The following is a 24,636-nucleotide window of genomic DNA, read 5'->3' on the forward strand; positions in this document are numbered from 1 at the left end:
ATTGATTTAAATCCCTTACTCCAATGCAACCCTCTGAAAAATATACCCCCGAATAATCAGGTATCATTGTATTTTTAGCTGAAAAAAGGAAAGAAAAAAAAAAAAAAAAAAAAAAAAAAAAAAAAAAAAAAAAAAAAAAAAACCAAATTCTATTCTCGCCGATAATATTCAAAGGGTGAAGCTACAAAATTTGACTTTGCTGTAGTGCGTGCAGGATCCTACACATTCGTATATATATTTAACTTGTAGAATACGATGATGATGATGATGATGGTGGTAGTGGTGGTGGGGTTTGGAGAACGTTGATGGTGGCGTTGGATGGTAACCAGAAGAATAGAAAATAAACGAAAGTTTATACAAGAAAGACAGTAAGAAAGAAAGAAATAGAAAGTAGCAGAAGAGATGGAATAAAAGTATGCATGCGCTCGCAGCACACACACACACACACACACATACACACATGTGTGCACGTATTAGTGAGAAAGGACGATCGTTGGGACCAAAAGTGACGAGGGTATGATCGCTTTAATATCCACCAGCAGGTATATATTCTCACTTGCTTAACCCCCTCTCCATCCCTCTGCCCCACCACAACCCTCTCCATGACTATCCCCACTTTTCTACCATGTTCCTGTACTCGCTCACTCGCTCTTACCAGTTTTTACCCTCTCCTCTCATTCTTTCATCCTTCCATTTCTTTATTTCGTTTGATTTTTTTCTTTTCCTTTCCTTTCTTGTTCGCTTGCTCGCATGCTCGCTCGCTCGTTTTCCATCTCACTCTTTTTTTTTCCTATGGTACATTTTTATTTTTTTCTTCTTCTTCTTCTTCTTAACTCCTCCCATCTCGCTCATTTATAACGACTATAGATCGAATGTGTCGGTACGAGACTGCTAACACCCTCCCTAACCCACCGAATACCGGCGGGTAATGCTTGTCTGGAAAATTCTGACCACTAACGCGGAAAGCAAGCCCTTAAAAACTTCCACCGAAATGGAATGGAGATAGAAATACCCGATAGAATACATGGAGATCGGTTAAGATAGATAAATATGCCTGCGCTCTTGCTTTTTACTTGTTTCTTTTTATTTCTCTCTCTCTCTCTCTCTCTTGCTTTATTTCTTTTTTTTTTTCTTCTATGACCCCCCTCTTTCGTATTCCTTCTCCTTCTCGTCGTCGTCCGAAAAGAAATTTAATGGTAACCGTGTTCTCTTTATACCTTTCTTTTTTTCCTTTTTTTTTTTTATTCTCTTTTACCCTCTCACTTCCTCCCACCTTTTTCTTATATTGTAATATACGTCGGGGATTTTTTTTGTTGTTTTTTTTTTTTTTCCCTTAGGGGGATAACGTTTCTTCGTAATTTTTATGCATAACTCAAACTACGTGTTTTTTCTCTTCTAATGATTTTTTTCTTTTTTTTTTTTTAAATATTTCCAATGATCTTTCCTTTTTTTAACGTTGCAAGTTTCGTTTTCATTTCGTTTTCATTTGTTGTTCATTTTATTCGAATGATCGATCAGAATTAGGTGCAATTTTGAGACAAACTTTTTCGGGCATGATCGATAATTTTTACATTGATTCTAATGATTTTTTTTTTTTAAATATTTCCAATGATCTTTCCTTTTTTAACGTTGCAAGTTTCGTTTTCATTTCGTTTTCATTTGTTGTTCATTTTATTCGAATGATCGATCAGAATTAGGTGCAATTTTGAGACAAACTTTTTCGGGCATGATCGATAATTTTTACATTGATTCTAATGATTTTTTTTTTTTAAATATTTCCAATGATCTTTCCTTTTTTTAACGTTGCAAGTTTCGTTTTCATTTCGTTTTCATTTGTTGTTCATTTTATTCGAATGATCGATCAGAATTAGATGCAATTTTGAGATAAACTTTTTCAGGATGATCGATAATTTTTACATTGATATAATATTTTGATTTCGATACAATTTTGTGTTAATAAAAATTTATTAATGTTACTTTGAATCATATTCGGTGCATCTAACCAATGTACCCTCGTAATAACTATGACTTGTGTATGAGAGTTAAAGTTAAAAAGAGAGTGGAGAATAAAAAAAAAAATGATGAAATCAACGAAGCATATCCTTTCAAAGAGAGAGAAAGAGAGGGGGGGGAGGGGAGGGGAGGGGAGAGAGAGAGAAAGAAAAGAACAGGACCTCCGGGATAACGATTCAGAACGATGACTTGGCAAATTTTGAAGACTTCGAGAAAATAAAAGCACGAAAGTTAAGGGATGGAGTGGGGGAATAGGTGAGATTCAAGAAAGAAGATGACTAGATGGATGGATGGATGGATGGATGGATGGATAGATGGGTGGGTGGATGAGATATATGTATGATAGCTACAATATTATATTTTAGTTTAATTTCAATTATTTTTTATCCTAATTTTCTCACATCTAATATCAATTATTAATATTCATGATAATCGAATGACATTTTGAAAAAAAATGTATTTCTATTAAATATTAAATTAATAAAAAAAAACACATTTTCATATATGATTACTTTATTTATCCCATAAATTTCATTTGACAAAATTAAAAATAATATTGATAATATTTGATGGTAAAGGTTCATAGGAAACTTGGACATGAAAAGAAGTAGAACTTAATTTAATATAATTAGTTTAATTAATTTACTTTTAGAACTTAATTTAATTTAATTAATTTAATTTAATTTAATTAAGTTTTACTTCTTTTCATGTCCAAGTTCCCTATGAATCTTTACCATCAAGAATTATAATTTTGGACGGGAGAAAATACTGAATTGATAATATTGTTGCAAACCTAACCTCAAAGAAAAGTTTCATCGGAAAATGGAAAAGGGATTGATTATGATTTATATAAAAATTATCTACAAAATAAGAACAACTATACGATCGTTATTTTATTCGAATAATCAATAGTTCTCGCATTTTTCATACAACAATAATTGATTATCCAAAAACCTAACCTCAAAGAAAAAAATGTCGACCAAACGAAACTTATCGATTACGAGTAACCTAAATATTAGACGAACTACTAATACAATCATTATTTTTCCAACAATAATCCTAAGACTCTCGCAATACCCCAACAAAAATCTTTATATATAATATATAATATCCCACGAAAGAAAAGATAAAAAAACGAAACAAAAAATAGCTCCCCTATAATCTGAAAAGGAAAAAAAAAATGAAATAGTTACGCCAATGGGTAAATAAATAAAACCCTCGGTGAGAGGGATGCGTAAGCGTAATATCTTTGAAGGAAAAAGAAAAAAAAAAGGTACGAGGAACCGGACGGTAGAAGTATCGAGACGAAGAAGAAGAAGGGTCTGGGAAGAAGAAGAAGAAGAAGAAGAAGAAGAAGAAGAAGAGTAAGGGCAAGGGAAACGGCGGCAGTGGGGTGCAGTGACGGGGTGGGGTAGGGTGGGAAGGATGGAGGGGTGGTACAAAGTTGTAGTTGGAGTGAGATAGTAGTTGGCGTTGGATAGAAATAAATAAATAGCGGACCGATGGTGTATCCCTTGAGTTAGGCGTCGTCATGGGTCCTTTGTCCAATAGGCCGTGCGGCGTCTCAGAAACCTGGCATTAGGATTAGCCACGGCGTACTCACACACACACACACATATACATATACATACACATTTCAAAGTCAAGTTTTCGAGTAGACGTTTATACGTGATTCCAAATATATATATATATGTGTGTGTGTGAGTGAGCATGATCATGTAGAAGTAGTTAGAAGGTTGGGCTGGTACAAAGAGAGAGAGAAAGAAGAAGAAAAAAAGAAAGGAAAACATAAAAATTCAGAGAGAAATAAAAAGAAAATGTAGGAAGGGCACGCAGGACTCACTCACTCACTCATTCCCTTTTCTCTCTCACTCGCAGGATTATTCCTTTAGCCGTTTAACGTATCCTCTTTTTTTATTTTTTTCTATCCACGTTTTCTTATTTCTTATTTCTACTTCTACTTCTACTACTTCTATTTTACATTTTTTTTTCCTTTATCGTCTATTTCTTTTCTTTTTTTTTTCTATCTTCGGAATAGAAATAAGGGAAGAAGAGGATCTCTCTTGTATCTTCGAAGGATCTACGCGTATTTTCACTTAGCAACTTACAAGACACTGGCCACTGTTGATGTAACTCACCAATGAGAAAGAAAAAGAGAGAGAGAGAGGGTTGGGGAAGGGGAGAGTGGGAGTGAGAGGTTTGGATCATTAGTACCTCGATGGTTGTCTCTTTACAAGTACGTTCCCTATCTAAAAGTACCATACTTTTTTTTTCGTTTTTTTTATATCTCTACTTTCATCCATTTCTTCGATCATTTCTTTTCCTTGCTCTTTTTCTTTTTCCTTAGTTTCTTTTTTTTTGGTTTCTAAATGACTAATAGCGTAGCCCTTAAATACTGCAGGACCATACTTAGAATTATTTCATATTTAAAAGTGTTCTGCAATTATTATTTCAATATTAATCATTTTATTTTGATATATATTTAATTTTTCTTTTCTTTTGTTTTGTTTTTTTTTATTGAACAATTTAATCTCTACGTTGTTTTTATTTTTTTTTGTCAGATCCTAAACCTTTTTTCAAATCGTCCTAATCATCCCTTTTATTTAAAATACGCAAAGAAGAGTTAATAGGATTTCATTTTGAAGATTGTTTTATCCAAAGGATATATTTCGATGATGAATTTGATTAAGATACAAATTTCGATTAATTGTATAAATTAATGATTGTTGTTGAATTGGTACTGGTAACGATGAAAACTCAATAAACGGAATAAAGAGTTTTCATCGGGTTTCAGGAAAGATCTTTCGCAAGGGCCACGTTGCAGGAGGGTCGAGCCGATCTGCAATTAGTGAATCTGGGTGTACCATCGAGATCGGTGATCGTCGTAAGTAATTTCATTTACTTACTCGATGATGCAACATTCTGCTACAATTTTTCGCTAATTAAGCTGATACGCTTTGAGCTTTTTTCTTCATTAATTCAATTGTACGATTTTATATATATATATATATATGTATATGTATGTATGCGAAGTGCATTCATTCATTATTATTCGCACTGCATCATTCGTTCGTTTGTTTGTTTGTTTCTTAAACGAACGCTGCTTAAAACTTTCACTCACATAATCTTCTTCTTCTTCTAATACTACTATTACTATTACTTCGCTTTCTAATCTTTATCTTTTATTATTTATTTGTTTTCATTTAAAAAAATAAATGTTCTAACTACCAACACTCGCATTTGCTGCACCTAGGAAAAAGAATTAAAAATACAAAATTTATAAAAATAAGAAAGAGAGAGAGAGAGAGGAAATGAGATTGTTATATAATAATGCACGCCTTGATTCTATTGGGACAAGAAAAGGAAAAACAAAATAGACAAGTGGACGAATACGACAATGGCGCTAACGAGCCCGTACCTAACCTCTAAACGAACCGAAAAAGAAAACGTTCATTTGCACCTTTCAAGTGTAAATTTCACCAACGCGTTATATTCCGACTAACAACTATCCCTCTTTTTATAACTGCAACCATCATTCTTTTCTTCGCATTCTTTTTTTTTCCCAGATTTTTACATAAATACGCCCGTCTCCATTTTGTTTTTTTTGTTACGTTACGCTTATAAATTTGATTTGAAATTTATCTTATTTTGTTACGACAAATAAATATAATCGACGAATTAATACGTCGAACACGCTTTTTTTTTTTTTCGTGAGAAAATAAATAAATTTCCCATCGATTTGTTTGTTGCAACAATTTTTTTTTTTATCAACCATCTTTTTCGTCTCGCTCGATTTTTCTTCGATGACATAACCTCAATACGAATTTAATCGGTGATATTATAAACAAGAAAAATTATCTAAGCGAGTTACAAAAATATCGTCGATTCAAATTTTTCATTCGAAACAATTAAATTAATTTGAAAAAATCAAATTGTATTATAACCAATTGAAAGAAAAATAATCCAATGATCGAAAAGAGATAAAAAAGGAAGCGTGAAATCAAGTGGGAGAGGGGAATGGAAGGAACAAGAAAAAAAAAAGAAAAAAAAAAAGGAATTGAGATAAAGAACCGACGATATTTTAGAAGAAAAAAAAAGAGAAAAAAAATGGTGGAGTAAGAGAAGAGAGAGGGAGTATAAAAGAAGGTAGCGTGAGATGAAAAACGCAGCAGGCGTACGGGACGAAAAGACAGCTGCATTTTCGTTGTTGCACTTTAGGTATGCTTTGCGCATGCGTTTACGCAGTGAATCGAATGGTCAAAAACGAGTTGTATAACAGATAGAACAGTTTTCTTCAACCGGTCGGTGGTACACTACCACACACTACGTATACAAAGTATCAAAGCTACGAAAATGTAAAATATTTTATAAAAAAAAAAAGAACAAAGCAGAAAAGAAACAATATAAAGTAGAATTGCGAAAAGGTTTTGGGATTTAATGAAAAGTATTATTCGGATTTGTAAAGAGAGAGATCGACTCTTTAGAATAAAACCATAAGAAAAGGGATTTCCCCTACCAACCCTCACCCGCCGCCCCATTGAGATGACCTATCCCAATTCGTTTGTTCCTAAACCCCAAGAATCCTTACACTACAGTCACATGTTCCATAAAATTCAAAATCTCGCAGCTAGCAAATTTTCGATAGTCGTCAAGAACAAAAACAGTATTGAAATAATCTATCAATTCCAATATCATTTATATATATATCTGACTGATTAAAAACATTAAAAAACCATTATACCAATCGATATTAATTCATTCATTATTAAACAAAAGTCAAAGATCACTTATTATTACGGTCTACAATTTTTATTCTCATTTATATATATATATATAAAGGAACAAAAAGATTCTTCCTAAAAAAGAAACTGAAAAAAACTGAAAAAAGTAAAAAGGCGGTGGGTGGGTGTTATGGGGGGTGGGTGGTTGGTAAGAGAAGGAAAAGATTTCTTTATCCTTGCAGCGAGAAGGATTCTTACAGCAGCACTGACCTGCTGCCCCACTGGTGTAGAAACTTGGAATCTTGATTTATCGAACGCCCTTCTCCCCTCTCTTGGCTTGGCTTAGCTTGGCTTGGCTTGGCTTGGCTTAGCTTGGCTTGGCTTGGCTTGGCTTAGCTTGGCTTGGCTTGGCTTGGCTTGGATGCTGCGTTCCACATAACATTGTCCTTTTCTTTCCTGCATCTTCCTCCCTTTTTTCACCTACCTTTTATTCTTATTCTTCTTCTTCGTTTCTTCCTGTTCTTCCTTCCTTAAACACCCCACCCACCAACAAACCACCAACCCACCCCAACATCCCACCCTACCACTCTCCCACTGTTTCCCTTCTACTGTCTCGTCCCTTTTATTCTTCCCTTCACTTCTTACGACACACGTTGGATCCCGCTAATTGCTTTCTTCGCTTTATCAACGATAAATTTAACGTGCGAAGGCGTTTAAACTGTTCTTACCTAGCATCGATCGATTGTGTTTTTACTTAGAGAGAGAGAGAGAGAGAATTATGATAGAAGACATGTCGTAGTTATAGACCGTGTCCTCGTTTAAAACTAACAAACACTGTGGGCTACGTTATTAGACGGCAGATAAATCCTTTAAACTGTTTCCTATTTCATGTACACCGTGTATAATATTRTATATATATATATTTGATTTAAAAATAATAAATATTAACATTTTTAAATGAAATATTTTTAATGAAGTGTCTTCTATYGCATACGCGTCGAGTATAATATTGTTTTTGATTTTTAAATTAATATTTGTTTACATATATATATATGTTTTATTCGGTAATACACATAGTTTTATAGGTTATATTGTATATTATATTTGAGAGAATACTTCATTTGATGTATTGTTAACCAGTTGTATTTGATTGAAAGTAATGTTATACACGTATGACTATTTTATTGTGTTGATTTCAAATAAATATTTGTTTACGAATATATTTTATTCCTGAATAAACATACTTTTATAGGTTATATTGAATATTACATTTGAGTGAGTACTTCATTTTATGCATTGTTAATGGTGTTTGATTGAAAATAATGTTATATTATATATGCATGACTTTTTAATTGGTCAGATTATTCAAATGAATAATTAATTTATTTATATAGAAAAAAAAGTAAATAACTTACGTACTCGTGTAACTTTATCTAAAACGTTTTATATTTAAACAAAAAAATATTCTACCAAAGTGTTGCACTTGGGAGAGTGCATTCTTTTATGCATCATAAATGTATTATAAACATAAAAGAAAAAAATGAGAGAGAGAGAGAGATAGATAGATAGATAGAATACACGTTAAATATTAATAACTTTGATATAATGTATTTCAATCGACGTGTAAATAATTGACACAAAAGCGATCTGTCAATTCATGCGCTAAATTTTGTCGCATGTAGGTCAGAGTAATAAACCGAAAAAAAGAGAGAGAGAGAGAGATAGAGGGATGATAATAGAACGAGATGCGATAGATTTCATTTGAAAATTATTCATTGTAATATCATTCGACCGAAGAATTATCCAAAATATTGAGGTTATGTTTGAAAAGTTTGATTATTTTTCATTGTTTCGGTACCATTCCTTGAATTATTACTTCCTTTTGCTCTCTCTCTCTCTCTCTCGCTCTTTCTATACACGAATAGAAGGGCTGAAATAGCAGAAACGGGTCATCTAGGTTGAAGTTAACTTGTACCAAGGATTACCACCCCATTGGGCCCCATACCATTCCTTGCACCATTTCGATGCTTGTACAACTTCCTACGCATTACGCTTGTCCACCTACGTGTAATATATATATATATATATTTTTTATTTTATTAAATAATATATTCCTCGCAAGGATTAGCAACAAGGATTTCAAAAAAACCCAACTGGATTTCTTTACTTTTTTTCTTTATTTATTCAAGACGAGATGGAGAACTTGTTCTTTTTTTTCCTTCTCTATTTTTATCTTATTATTATTATTATTATTATTATAACTTCGCGTTTTTGTTTGTTTCATTCTCGTTGCCATGTATTTTTGTTTTCTTTTCTTTTATTTTTATCATCGAAAGAAAAGAAAAAGAAGAAGAAGAAGTTGTGGAAGTAAATTTTCGTTTCTTTCCATTGGCGGCCATTAAACCAGGGATGATAAATTTTTATATACGCCTGTTCCAACGTTAATAGTCACTTACTTTCGGTCGACATTCTTTTGGAACCTGTTTTTCGTGAAACTCTTGCCTATAAGAAGCTTGTACTTTGATCTGAGTGAGAAAGAATGAGAGAGAAAGAGAGAGTGAGAGAGACAATGAAGGATGTATGTAACTATGGATAGAGAAAATCGAACGTTTTTCGACACCACACCTTTCTTTCTTTCTTTCCGAATATTATTCCTATCAAATTATATGCTTCGTTCAATACTAGTTTCTTAGATCGATAGATATTATCCATTATTTCTTCATGATTGCTTACTAATTTTCAACATCAAATTTATTCCCCCAAAAATCATGAGAATAATAATCACGAATTTCTTTCATTTTCATTTTCATTTCGGTGCAGATGAAATTATAGGTTTCGACATCTTTCTTTTTTTTTGTGTTTTCTACGATTCATGGTAATTTTATTTCTCAGAGATGTATTTTTTTTTTTCTCTTTATAACCCCTTTTATCCTACCCGAGGTCAATTCGTATTGTTACAATTATTTAACAAATGTTTAAATTTTATATAGGGTAAAATTTTCTTTATTTTTTTTTTTTACATTTTTACTGATAAATGGACGTTTTGTTTTTCTTAAGATAATTTATTACACGATCCACATTTAATTGGAAATCATTAAATAAATTTATTTTACAAGCGTACGCATAAATAAATGACACTTTGTCAAAGAAACCATTAATTTTATTATTTTGTTAAATTTTCCGAAGTGATTGGTCACGTCTCATAAATTCTTTAGATTTACGAGTATGAAAAAGGGTTTTTCTATCTTTTTTTTTTTTCGTCCTATAAAAAGAAAAAGAGAAAACTCCAGAGGAAACGAATAAGAAAAGAGAATGAAACACCGTTCCGTTCCCGATGATAATTGTACGACGTTTATTTCCGAAAATGTGAATAATCCAAGGACCAAGAATAAAGAGACGAGGGTAACAAGTGAAATTCTATTTCTATTCCTTTTATGCATGTTTTACCGTGCTGATTTTTACTCTCGATCGTAAGGAGACAAGGCAGAGGGTACAAAAAAAAAAATGAAAAGAAACGATAGCCAAATGGGGTCTGACCTTTTCCGTAGATATAATTTTTTCTATTATTCAGGTATAAAATCAGTAGGATAGCTTTGCTTAGTATATATTGGAGAAGAAAAAAAAGAAATAAAAAAAAAAAGGAAACTTCAATATTATACAAGTGAAGTCACGTATTTGTAATTTTCTTTTTCAATTCTTTACACATATGGTAGGCAAAAATTTGTTCGGGCAGGTCAGTTTATTACAAAAGGTCTCTCTCTCTCTCTCTCTCTCTCTCTCTCTTTTGATGTATTATAAGAATTTAATAAATCTTCGCAAAATTATGTTATACTTTATTTGCAAATGAATATATATATATATAAATTATTTGAAATATAAATTTGATCGGATTAGAAAAAGAAATAATTAAAACAAAGAAAAGAACTTCCCTACCCTTGTCCCATACTAAAAATACATATGTTTATTAATATAATTATTTTAAAAATAAATATACGCGAAATATCATTTTTTTTGTCATTATAATTATTTCGAGCAACATTCAACTATTTTTCGATTTTCTTTCTTCATTTTCTTTCTTCAACTCTCGTTCTCGATTTTTCGCGTTTATCGATTTAAGATTAAAACAAAAAAATCAACCCCGTTTCGTCTGTCCAATCCGTCTGTCCCTTTTTTTTACGTTCATAAGTTCGTTCCGTGTGGTTTGTAACTTCGAAAGCAACACACTGCACGATTATTCATTCGATCGAAGGCTAGAACGATGACCCTTTTTTTTTTTCTTTGTTTTTTGTTTTTTTCTGACGAAGGATGACAGCGTTCGCCTTAGGTGCGAATGTTCTTAAGAAAAGATAACTCCCACTAACCCGATCGTTTCAAATTTGTTTTAATCTTTCAACCTGTTAGATTACTTTGTTTCTTTTTTTTTTATTATTTTTAATTTATATATTACTATCGACGGTTCTTAGTTCGCAGGAAATCATTAAGGAAGAATTTTTTCTTTTTTTTTTTTACGTCATCTTTTTTTAATTATTTTTTACTTTTACTTTTACTTTCTGTTTTTATTTTATCATTTTTTACGTTCGGATGGTACAGATTAAATCTACAAAGAAATGTTGTCCTTTTGCAATTTTCATTTGCAGTATTAATCTGCACGATTGGTGAAGTTGAATCTTGAAAAATGAACACAAATTACATTTTGTTTTTTCTTCTTCTTCTGTGTGTTTACTTAATAAATAATTTAATTATTATAGATATTTTGTTCCAACAGCCTATATATATAAATTTAATATTATTTAATATTAAATATGATTTCTAATAAAATATTTAACGATCTTTAACAATATTTGAAATATTAGTATAATTTATTACACAATTTGTATTTTAAATTAATATTTCATTGCTTTTATTATACTTCATTTAATTAGTTTAGATATTTTCCAAGTTTATTTTTAATAATAATATATACGAATGGTGTTCAAACCATTCGATATTTTATTCTTTGTCGGTTTTTTGTTTTTCTAATCCCCCTCCCCCATTAAAAAGGTGGACGAATTTGGTTGGGATTTACAATGCGAGTGCTAATGCCCACTTACTCTCGTATGGTTGAAGGCCGCGGGGCCCTCTTCTTCTTCTTCTTCTTCTTCTTCTTCTTCTTTCAAACTATATGCCTGTTTTAGTGCTTTACAGCGGCCATAATATCTTCTATCTTTATTCAAGCAACATATTATATGAGTGCAGGTATAGTTGTGTAGAACTCGATGGACGCGTTCAAAATTCGAGGTTAGGAGTTCTTCGATCATTTTTCTTTGTCCTCTCGCGGGTGTTTAAAAATATTTTTACCATAATTTCATTTTTCTATTTTTCACTTTTCGATTTCGTTTATAACCAATAAATCATTCATGTTTTCATTTCTCTTCAGCTTTATATATTTTATTCCTTTCTAATTATATATCACGAATTTAATATATATTATTATTTTATCATTTGTTTTTAATACGTTGACATTAAAATTATCTCTTATCTTTTTTTTTACTTACTTTAATTAAAACCTTTCCGACAATTTGAAATTTATTTTCTTTTACGTTGCCTTGATATTAAACAAAATTGATACAATTTACTTGTTACGAATTGATGGATTATAACAATTCGCGGTGTGTAAAATTTCATTCAATTATTGTGATTTTTTTTTTATATTAATAGAAGAATATACAATCAATTATCAACAAGAATTATAAATAATTTTTGCTAACATGATTAAAAAAATAAAATTTAATGGAATGATATGTTCCATTACTCTTATGTACTATTATTCTGTGAAATAAAATTCACAAAATTTACACACACACACACACTAACCCAATCCATATATACATAATAATAAATATACGATAAGTTCGTATAAGTAAAGTACCATTTACGTTTAAAATTCATACCAGTATAAAAAATATCTGAATAATGTAATCGATCATAAAAATACGTTACTGCAATATTTACGAATACACATCAAATGCAATTTATTCAACATAATATACAAGAACTTTCGATTCGATTTGAAGTGCGAGAAGATGAAACGAAACAATAAAGAATATTTTAATAAAATAAAAATAAACTCCTGTGTGATAAAAAGAGAAGAAAGATAAAGATAAAGACAAGTAAATGAAGCCATCTTGATCAGAATTTTCGTTGAGTCACGCGAAAAGAGTACTCATTGGGTGGTCTTTCTCTCTCTCTCTCTCTCTCTCTTTCTCTTTCTCTCATTCTCTCTTTCATAATGAGCACGTTTCTTCGATGACTTCTCAACGCATTCGCTCGGAAACATATGGCTCGCGGCTCGATTCGAAACTTCTTTTTCAAGTGAGTGAGTGAGTGAGTGAGTGAGTGAATGAGTGAGAGTGAAGATGGAAGGGTAGGAGGATCGGGGGTAAGGGGATGGGGGTTTATGGGATACATGGGGTGGAGAGTAGGTTGTTCAAGTTCAGCAAATGATGCGCGATTTTTCATGTCTGCCATTGTCGGGAAGATTGAAATTAGTTACCTCTCTTGATGACTTATCGACCCTTAAGTATAAAACACAATACACCATCCTACCCCCCCTCCCTCGCATGTTCAAATTCAGGTTGATTTTTGTAGGGTTCGTTGGTTTTTTTTTTTATTTTTTATCTCGTATTTTTCATCGCCAATGCAAGTTATTATATGATTAGTTTTCAATTGTAATTTATAAGTGGTTTACGAATGATCAATTATTATTAGGTATGGAATATATATTATATCGATTTTCGAATAATTCATCGTCAGGGTTGACTTTTTATATTAAACTATGCACAATTATTTAGAATTCAATAAATTAATTTGGCTAGATTTAAATTAATAATACTTAGTAACAACTTAGTTAAATTAAGTTCTATTTCTTTTTATGTCCAAGTTCCCTATGAACCTTTATCATTAAGAATTATAATTTTGGACGAGAGAAAATACTGAATAAATAATACAAATATTTTTTAATACTATAATAATATATTAATTCTCGATTATAAATATATATATATATATATAATATTTGATATAATTCGATATAATGAACATCGATCTAAAGTTAACCTATAAAAAAATTATGAATTGCAATAGAAAATATATTAAAAATTACGATGAAATTAATTTAACGAATTGAAAGAATATTTTCCACCTCGAAAAATGTCAAGATAAAACACACAATTATGACGTTCAAATGTATACAAAATTCAACAATTAAAAGAATAACACACAATTTTCTACATAACCTATAATTATCTAGCAAGTATCTTATATTTACAATTAATTATATATATGAATTTAATATATCATTCATTATTTCCTTGTATTGAATTTCTTTTTTATTATTATATTTACTGATTAATCGATTAGAAAAAAAGAAAAATCCTATTTTTTCTTCCCATCATAAATTCGAATTTATTTTATTCGATTTTATATCCTTCTAACTCACGACATGCGCGCGTGCGTGAGTGCATGCGTGAGTTGTTTCGTTGTGAAGGAGCATCCTGCGTTAAAACAAAATGAAATAAGAAGGTGCACACGGGTCTTTCAAGGATAACGACTATGAGACCTAGTCGAGAACAGCGGCAGCCATGTTTGCCGACAATTGAAACCGTTGCATTGGGTTTTTCGGTACCTGCAGCTGCATGCAAACGTTTCTCTTCCTCGTACAACACGCTAAGTTCGTCCTTTACAGTCGTTAAAGTCTTCAATCACCATCCCTTTTACCTTTCTTCCTTCATTCCTTCCTTCCTGCTTGCTTGCTTGCTTGCTTACCTTCATTCTTTACTTTCTTTTACTTTCAACATTTTCGTGTCTTTGATATACTTTTGGTGTTTATTTTGTATCACGCACGCAGGCACGCACGCACGAGCTAAAACGCAGATGCGCAACGCATTCGTCCAATTTAATGCGTACTCACGCACCCCGAAAAACCACAATCCGAAAAATCATACCTGAACTTGCATTACAATTTTAACGTTATTTCTTTTTTTTTTTTTTTTCATTGAAATTAATTATTTCGTTAAGTTTATATTTTCTACTTGAAATTTTCTAATATAGAAAATATTTGTTAATTTATAATCCTGTTTTTATTTCGGTTATTAACAATAAGATTATTATTAAATAATTTGTTCATAATTTTGTATCTAGGTGGTTAATAAAAATGTAGAAAAAAATATATCAGTGTACTTCTGTTTATATTTTGATATTAAATATTAAAATGTCTATATTATATATTTTGACGTTGTATGAGTAATTTAATATTAAAAATAATACAAATGGATTTTTAAATACTTTACGAAAATAAACCAATTGTCTTGTTTAATGTTGCAAACATTTTTCTCATATATCAGTAAATATTTTATATAACAAAAGTTTTTAAAGATATAAAAAAAAAAAAATAGATACAATAAAACAATATTAATTGTAAATTAAAAAAAAATAAGAAATAATATGTTGATTAATATTATTATTCGAAGTAACAAAGAATGCATTTGGCACAATATTGAAACAAGAACTAATTCAGAACGTAAGGAATATATAAGAGGGGCAAGTAATTCGATGCCAGTGGCACTGCGGTAACTTCAGCACCATCCTTTTCCCTTTTCCCTTCTCCCTTCTCCCTTTCCCTTACCCTCATTCTCTTTCTCTCTCTCTCTTTCTTTCATTTTTTATTTCGTTTTCTTTTTCTAAACCACATGGTAGGGTGAGCACATTTTGACCGTGGCATAGGTATACGCATATCTACACACACATACACACGCATACATACATTTATATACCTAATACACATCAATAAGTGGAAGGTACGTAGAAAGGAAGTTGAAAGTCAATTCGTTGGAATTCAATCTACCATAGAAATCTTTCTAAACTAAATTCATTGCTTCTAAAGTCAAAATAAGATTATTTCTAATATTTTAATCGCGTCATTATTGTTCACATTTTTTTAGTTACATTATATATATATATTTATATTTAATTATTATTATACATATAGGTTGTAATATACATATAGGTTGTATTATACATATAGGTATTAATTTACATTAATAATTTATATTATTATATATATGTTATAAGTTTTCTATAAAAAAGCACAATCCATATGAAATTTATTTGGAAATACATTTGAACGGTAACGCTTTATTGGATATTAAATATTTCATATTTCACAAAAGATTTTCCTTTTTTTTTTCCATAGAAATAAATTCTACTATATTATATTCTTCGTTATAAAAATATAATATTGCATAAAAATGATATTTTGCAAATGAAAATTTATTGTTCTTAATGATAAAACATGCATTCATGCTCATGAATAAGATTACGTTAAATGTTTACTATTATACTTGGTAAACTATTGCATTTAAAATTTACATTATAGTAAACAAAATTGTTCATTTGTTGGAAATAACGAACAATTCGATACTCGTTGAATGAATATAAAAAAAAAAAAAGAAGAAAGAAAAAAGAGATGTCGGAGAAATATATGAAAGATGAAAAGATTTTAAACTATGAAACATTTGACTACATGTGTAGATTTTATTTTCTAAATGAACGACAGGTCATTTTGATACTTCCGTTTCTTTTATTGTTAAGATGAAGAATCTATTCGAAAAAGTGAATTTAAAGAAACATCAATGGAATGGACATGCACGCACCAACGAGAGATACAATGTGTTAAGAAACATTTCTAATAATCCTAATGCCGTTCTTGGGTGGTTTGATCTTTTCTTTAGGAATATTTTACGAATACCACATTACTTTTACACAGATTTCTCTTTTCCCCATTTTATTATAAGAGTATTTCAATTTAATCCTCCTAGGATAATACCCCAACCGTGACCGAAAACACATTGTTCCTTAGATTTTCTTCATCTTACGTACCTAAATCATTCATTCTCTCTTTTATACAACTAAAATCATTCTTATTTTGGTGATTTTTCGTTTCTATTGTTAAATTGTTAAAAAAAAAAAAGAAGAAATGCAATTTATCTTCCTTCAAGATAACGCAAATTTATACTCGACAATTTGGGTTCTACGTTATTTCATTCTTTTCAAGTTTTCTTATTAGAAAACCATTTCTAAAATTGCATCGATTATACTACCAACGTGGTTATTTTTTATTTGTTAAATAAACAATGATTCTTTCCATTTAAGATTAAGATCAAATCATTTGTAATGTAGATGTAGAAATAAATTCGGTGCAATAAAACACAACGTCGAATATTATTTCTACGAATAATAATTTAATCATAGTAGAACAATTTTTAATCGAATTGAAAAAAAAGAAAATAAAAAATATATATATATAATATTAAACACGCGTTAATTACGCTAACTTGTATTTTATTATTCAATTTCATTATCATTTTTCGTGTGTATTTCAGTTCAACTATAATAATATCAGTATTGAAATATGTTTAATTTATGATTTATTTATGAGGGTATGCATTTTCGTTAGAAAAAGGTTTCTTTCTTATATATCCACTCTCGTTTATGGAAATATTTTAATTGGAATCTAGCATAGAAAATTATAGTAATTCAACGCATGTATTATATATGTATATATATACATATATATATCTAGTATTACATGTATGATAGTACTACGAAAGTTTAGGATATCAAGAGGAATGAAAAAAGAGGCTATTTATCTCGACACTCTTGATCGTAAAGAAAGGTCTTTCGAGAATACTCAAGAAGGATGCCTGATTCATCAGCTTCATTCATCAACGTCCACCGCTTCTGTTTCTTTCATTTCTTTGAAACCATACACCTATTTACTATACTTGTAACTATACTAAACGACTATATACGCATAAACTTACGTATATTATTATATTAGAAATGCATTTAAAAATAATATTACACAAGAAAAATTATATTTAACGTAATAATTATAAATATTTCATTAAATCACCATTCTAATATGTTCAAGTTAATATATTTTATAATAATGAATAAAAATTTCAATTAATTAATGAATCATTGATTATTAATATAATCTTTTTATTAAATTCTAATATTATTAATGAATACAAAATTTTCAATATATATGATATATAATTCATTAGTTAGATACAAAAGAAATATATATCTAATATTTACTTCTATATAATTTACATTAGTAAAATAATCCTAAATCGTAAAAAAGTATAAATCTCGACTAATTAAAATTTCTCCTTCGAAACAAAAAACGTCCCGAAAAAAATAAAATACAAGGAAAGAAAGAAAGAAAGAAGATACAAGAATAAAGAAAAAAAGATGAGTAGGTAGAATGAAGAAAGAAAGAAAGATAGAGAGAGAGAGAGAGAGAGAGAGAATGAGTCTGGTATGACGCGATAATGCAGCAAGGAAACTTGTTGGTGTGATGGCGGCGAAGAAGAAAAGAAGAAAAATAAAAAGAAAGGGAAACGAAACGAAACGAAACGAAACGAAACGAAAAAAGGAACCATTAAGAATAAGAATAAGAATAAGAAGAAGTAGAAGGGGGAGTATAAGGTGGGACCTGCCGCACTGACCTTGACTAGGCCCAAAGTTGAGGTGGGTTGAGGTGCTGGAGACTTAGTCGTTTCTCCTGCCCCCCTTCACCACCACCACCACTACAACCAAGAAAACACAACAGTACACCCAACTTCATTCTTTCTTTCTTTCTCGATCTTTTTGTGCATCTCACTCGCACAGTCTAGCATACATTGGGTCTGGGCCCCACCGGGCCAGCCCTGCTTGCCTGCCTGCTCCCCCTGGCCCCCTCACCCTACTTCCCTGCCCGCCTGCCTGCCTGCCTGCCTGTTCTGCATTCGCAGACTCCTCCATCAAGGACATCACAAAAAGTACATTAGACGAAAACACGTTGCCATTATACCGCACCGCACCGCGAACAGAACGAAAACGCTATGTCTGAGATACATCGAGGCCCCTGAGTACACTTACACAAATACGTAGAAACCTCTAGATATATAAAAGTCGCTAGCAGACACCAACACTAGTAAAATTGGAAGATCACCATCGGGTCTCTTCTTCCCCATCCTACTCTTCACTCCCAAACCCCTAAACCCCCCAACCCACCTATCATCTACAGACTAACAACGTTACTTTACCAACGCCCAAGGGGCCCCCGCACACGGGTACACACACACACACATCACCAAAAAGGCCCCACGGCCATACCCCATACCCAACCCCATACTCCACCTCACTCCACCCCCATCCTCTTCTCTCTCTCTCTCTCTCTCTCTCACTGTCTCTTTCTGTGGGCTAAGTTAACCTTAGGCCTGGCCTCCAAACTTGTTCGGTGCCTTTAAGTATTTTTGCTTCTTTGGAATGTCTGCTGCTGCTGCTGCTGCTTGCTGCTTGCTGCTTGCTCTGTTAGAAACAGGACGAATAGAACAGATGGGAGGGGATGAGGGAAACGGAGGTGATTGGGCGTACGTTTGAAGGGGGTTGAAGATTTTAGGGTGACTTGACTTACCGGGCTTGGGGGATTATGAAGAACGAGAACGACTAATGTTTCCTTTTTTCTTTTTTTTTTCATTCTTCCTGATTAACATCAATCTTATTAAATACGCTTAAAAAATCTATAATTTTTCATTTAGATATTATGCTTGATTTTAAATTGGAACAATTATATCAATAAAATTCATCGGGGGGGGGGCATCTGATTGTTTTCGTAGAAACATTTCGTTGTTCAATTTTTAATCAGATTCTTTTTGATCGTAAGAGTGTTAGTAGAGTGTAGGGTGTGGGGGGGGGCAAAGAAAGAAAGAGAGAAATAGGGGAGGGGGAAGAGTTGGAGGAAGAGGGAGGAGGGGGGGGGAATAAAGAAAGAGAATGCTTCGGTGAACGTGCGAAACTCTTTTCGTGTTGCACCTTACAACTCGCGCTAGCACGCTCTCAAGATCAAGGTCAACATCGTGAAGATGACTGGACTCGACGTACCTTTTCAAATCCCTCCCCTCGGCCCCTTCCCTGCCCCTGCCCATGGCCCCCTTTGGCCCCCCCCCTTCTCCTTCCTTTGCCTTGTTCCCCTTTTCTTCCTCTCACTTTTTATAAGAGATACCATCGTCCAATTCGCATTGGTATGGTATGGGATTGAAATTATATAAATGTTTGATTTTTTTATTTTTGTTTTTTTTTTTTTTGTTATATTTAAAACGATCCTAACGCGGTAAAATTATTTCGTTTGTTTTTAAAAAAATGGGAAAACGGACAAAAAAGGAAAAAAACAAATGAAAGTATAACACGTGAAAACGACCGTTTGATTTATTATGATTATGATTATGATTATGATTAAATTTAAAATCCGCGTTTATGAATTTAGTTCTTAAGATAAAGAAATGATGAAATCACACTCGTTCTTTCGTACGTATGTACGTGTAACATTATTTATTCGGTTTCTGTTCTTTTTTTTTTTTTTTTYTTTATTTCTTTTTTTTTTTTTTTTTTTTTTTTTTTTTCCTTTCTTAGTATAATAATTAATGTCTCGATATCATGAAATCTATCCACGGTTTATGTTTCATTAAAATGACTGTAACGTAACGGGATAATCCCTGCGGTAATTTCTTACGAGGTAAAATATTTTTATCGAAACTCCAACGATTTCTCAAACCTGCTTAGTTGGTAATACGCGTATTAATTTATTATACTATATTTTATTGAGTTATATACAGGGTGTCTTAATATTCTTACGTATGTTAACAACGAAGAAAAAAAACAGAGATCACATTTTTGTCATAATTATTTGAATTAGACGTTTAAGAGATCAGATCACGTTTAGTTTGTAAAATATGATTGTCAAATTATCGAACAAACCACACAAAGACAAAAAAAAGGTAACTAGGATAATCGCGCGGATGGTGTTAAATATATGAATAATTATTATTATTATTATTTCGAATTTTTCTATAAGACGATAACAAAAAATAAACGAATTTTAAATTAACAAACAATACGCAGTGAAATAATTCGATAAAATTGTGATCGTTTAGGTTAGATATCAACCTAATCGCGTGGGTGGGCCCCTTCCTTTGTTTTTAGTTTAATGTTTTGCGTTCTATTCGATCTTGTCCCCCTTTTCTGACGCCCCCTCTCCTACCCCTACCACCACTACCACTACTACTACTACTACTACTACTACTGATAATGTAGTATAATGTTTTTCTTCGATCTTTCTTAAATCTGGTTATAGTGGAAGATATTCTAAACCGGTAATGTTTTCAAGGTGTGGCCAGCGGTACCTTTAAAATAAAATAAAATAAAATAAAATAAAATAAAATATAAAGAGAGAAATAAAGGATAGGGTAAATTTGTGTGTTCAGGCTTTTATATTTAAGTGTATGTATGTGTGTTTGTCTGTCTGTCTGTCTCTGTGTGTATGATCCTTACGATTTCATGCCTAATTTTATATCGACATTTTTTGTCATATCTTTTATAAAAATATATACGCGTGTGTGTGTGTGTGTGTGTGCGTGCGCGTACGTTTATTTAAAATCGTTAATATTTCATTGGTTTATTTTCGATCGAGTCGGCAATTTAAATTTCGACTATTATAAAACGATTATAATATAAATTGAAATAAAAAAAAAAAAGGATAAAAAGTGTCCTCGATTTAAAATTGACGATTAATATTCGCGTACTTTAGTTTGTTATGTTTCGAATTTTTATTTAATATTTCAAAAAGTATTGAATATATTTAATGAAATAAAATAAAATAAAATAAAATGTCGGAGTAGGATATTTCGCATAAATTTTTGGGGAATATAGGGAGAAGGTTTGAAATGGAAATAAAAAAAAAAGATGGCGGAGAAGAAGAAGTAATGGCCAGTTAAAAGAAATAATAGCAAATAGATATCGTTATCGTTCGTGGTATAATGATTTAAAAGACAAATAACAAGGTGTCGAATTGTTGTCTGAAAAACGTTTACCACTAATTATCAGAGAAATAGTTTAGCAATGCAACATTAGGCGTTGTTACTTTACCGGTTTAATACCTTTTAGGTTAGTTTCTTATCCACATATTTGATTCCCCTTTTTGCGCATTTAACAAGCTGCTATTTGGTAAATCAGCAAGAAGGATTCACGAGTAATTTTTCGGAAATGGAACCAACCAGTCTTTTTAAGCCTAGGGATTTTTTTTTTATTATTCTTCATCCTCATCTTCTTTTTCTTCTTATTATTCGTTGATAAAACTTTTCATTCGATAATTCTTTTTTTGTACTTTTTTTTTATCTTTCCTATATATTTTTCTCCTGTTTGTCTTTCATTCTATCTTATTTTTTTTAAGTAGATTCACTTAATTGCATTATTTAGAGAAAGGCTAAGTGATTTTGTGTTGAAAGGATAACTGGTTCTTGTTCGTTTCGCGTTTCGTTCGAGTTACTCCCACGATTTCTTATAAATAACTCGATGGAATATCTGTTTCTATTTATTTCTTTTATTTTTCTTTTATGTTTTCTTTTATTTGTGTTTTCTGTTGAACAAATCCTTTCTTTTCTATTTCCATTTAATTATAATGGAATTGATTGATAAAAGGAATCTTCTTTACCGACAGATTTCTAAATATAGAATGGAGTTTTGAAATTTCGTCACAAATCCTATGTTTTTTATTCTTTTTTTTTTTTATATAAATAACTCGAAAGAATATCACATTATTTTTGTTTTCTCTAACACAATACTTCGTGTTCTATTTCTATTTTATTATTAATTATAATAAAATGATTGACGGAAGAGAGATATTATATTTATCTCTCGACAGATATTTAAAACATAGTTATTTTGATATTGCATCAGAAATCCTACGATTATCTTATTATTAAGAATATTTTATTTTTTTAAATAATCACTCTTTGTTGTTTTATTAATATTTATAATAATTTTCCGATCGAGTCGATGGGATAAAAAAAAAATAAAAATAAATTTCTTCAATAACTAACACGAATTTTATTTCCCTATGAATAAATTTTCTAAGAAAATAGTTTTTATATAAATAATCTAACATCTTTGTATTATTTATATATACAATATATTACATATATAAATTTTTTTAAATAGATCTTACATATATATATATATATATTAAATTGTCTTACAAATCCTACGAGATTTTTTTATAAATAATATTCTTATTATATTAATAAGAGAAAATAATAAATGAAACAATAAACTTTCGTTTTATTTATAAATAATATAAATATAAAAAAATCTTAAAAGAGAGACAATGTGTGTGTGTGTGTGTGTGTCGTATACATAAAAATAGATAAAGTTAATTATAAACGTTTGATTTGGAACGTTTGATATATCGAACGTAAAATCATTTAAACTTTAACTTTCAATATAAATAGAAAATAAGTGAAGTGAAGGGATGGGAGTAGGGTGTGGGACGGGGGTTGGGGGGATGTTAGGGGTTCGCCTTCTTTATATTTTACATACAAAATTAATTGCAAGAACGTGAAAAACATAAAAGATTGAATGGCCCAATCCAATGTAACGCCAATGAAAAGGAAACACGGTTAAATATTTTATTTTTATCTGTCAAAACGACTTTCCTTAGAGAGAAAAAAAGATAAAGAAAAAAAAAAAAAAGAAAGAAACGATAACGTTGCTAGAAACTAGAAAAATTATTGGTCACTCGTATATTTGAAATATTAGTTGGTTTCTCGTTCGATGACTGATTTTAATTCCTCAACCGTGTCAATTTATCTGTTACATTCTAATTTACATTAATTATGCTTATTCTTATTTCTTCATCGTAAATTTTTTTTTTATAAATATATATCAATTATTTTGTATAAAAGTACGATTATAATAAATAAATAAATACGTTTTAATATTTAACGTAATTAAACGAATAAAAACGTGCAAAATGAACAAACCAATCGTTAACGCTTAATAATTTTTAACGTGCATATATTTATATATATATACGTATACAAAAATCGTGTTAATTTATCGATAAACAATTTTAACCAATAATAATAATAATAATCGATCAAAATAAAATAAAAAAATAAATGTAAAAAGCTTGCGTATGGAAAAATTATCACGACACAATTTTATATTATTTTAAAACAACAAAAATCTTATCCAATAATTTTCCTGTAATAATAAAATATAAAAAAAAAAAACAAGAAGAAGAAACAACACAAATTGCAAGGATACGCGCGAGGTTTGGTAAATGAACAGAAAAAAAAGAAATAAAAATTAAAACAACTATATATATATATATATATGTATATATATATACATGTGTAAGAAATCATGGGTTAGTGGTGTGTAGGTTTGTATCTGTGGGCGTTGCCCACATTTCTGAACATAATTCACTTCTTATGTCCTTGGCATTAAGTATGTAAATGTTTCGACGAACGGACACACAACGTCGCGAACGTTTAATTCGTCGGTGAATCGGCAATCGTTGTCGTTGTCGTTGTATGGGGACGACATCTTCGTCAATTGGGCTTCAGGACAGCGTTCCATGAAATCATTGAGTGGTAATTAGATTGCGCATAATGATAACCGGACAAACATGTTCTTTTCAATCTAGCAAATTCATTTAATTTTGTTCTATGTACTGTGTATGTATAAACTCACACGCATACATAGTATACTGCATACTAAAATCATTATGAATTGATTAATAATTATGATCAAGTATAACTATTATTCTATTTAATTTTTAAATATCAATATTAATATAATCGAATAAAATTATATATTATTTTTTTGTTTTTTTTGTTTTCGTTGCATTAACTTTAATCAAAATGTAAAAAAATCAATTACGAAATAGTATTCCAAACAGTTTACAAGTGCAACGATAAAAATGTATTGAAAGTGTTTTATTTGAAATGTTAAAACGATATTTAAAAACTAAATAAGG

General features: G+C 30.6%; 1 protein-coding gene across 5 annotated transcripts in view; it reads left to right on the top strand.

Annotated features, from left to right (window-relative positions):
- Positions 1-24,636, top strand: part of LOC106791811 (voltage-dependent L-type calcium channel subunit beta-2) — an 88,413-nt gene that overhangs the window by 28,883 nt on the left and 34,894 nt on the right. For 3 of the 5 annotated variants that reach the window (XM_014757750.1, XM_014757749.1, XM_014757748.1), the window contains exon 2: positions 4,808-4,897. The exons of the other annotated variants lie outside the window; for them this stretch is intronic. In XM_014757750.1, coding sequence (XP_014613236.1) covers positions 4,808-4,897 — 90 coding nt within the window. The remainder of the gene's footprint in view (positions 1-4,807; positions 4,898-24,636) is intronic. 5 annotated transcript variants of the gene reach the window in all.

The sequence above is a fragment of the Polistes canadensis genome, unplaced genomic scaffold (assembly GCF_001313835.1).
Source record: "Polistes canadensis isolate GaletaPanama2010 unplaced genomic scaffold, ASM131383v1 scaffold_345, whole genome shotgun sequence".
Classification (NCBI taxonomy): domain Eukaryota; kingdom Metazoa; phylum Arthropoda; class Insecta; order Hymenoptera; family Vespidae; genus Polistes; species Polistes canadensis.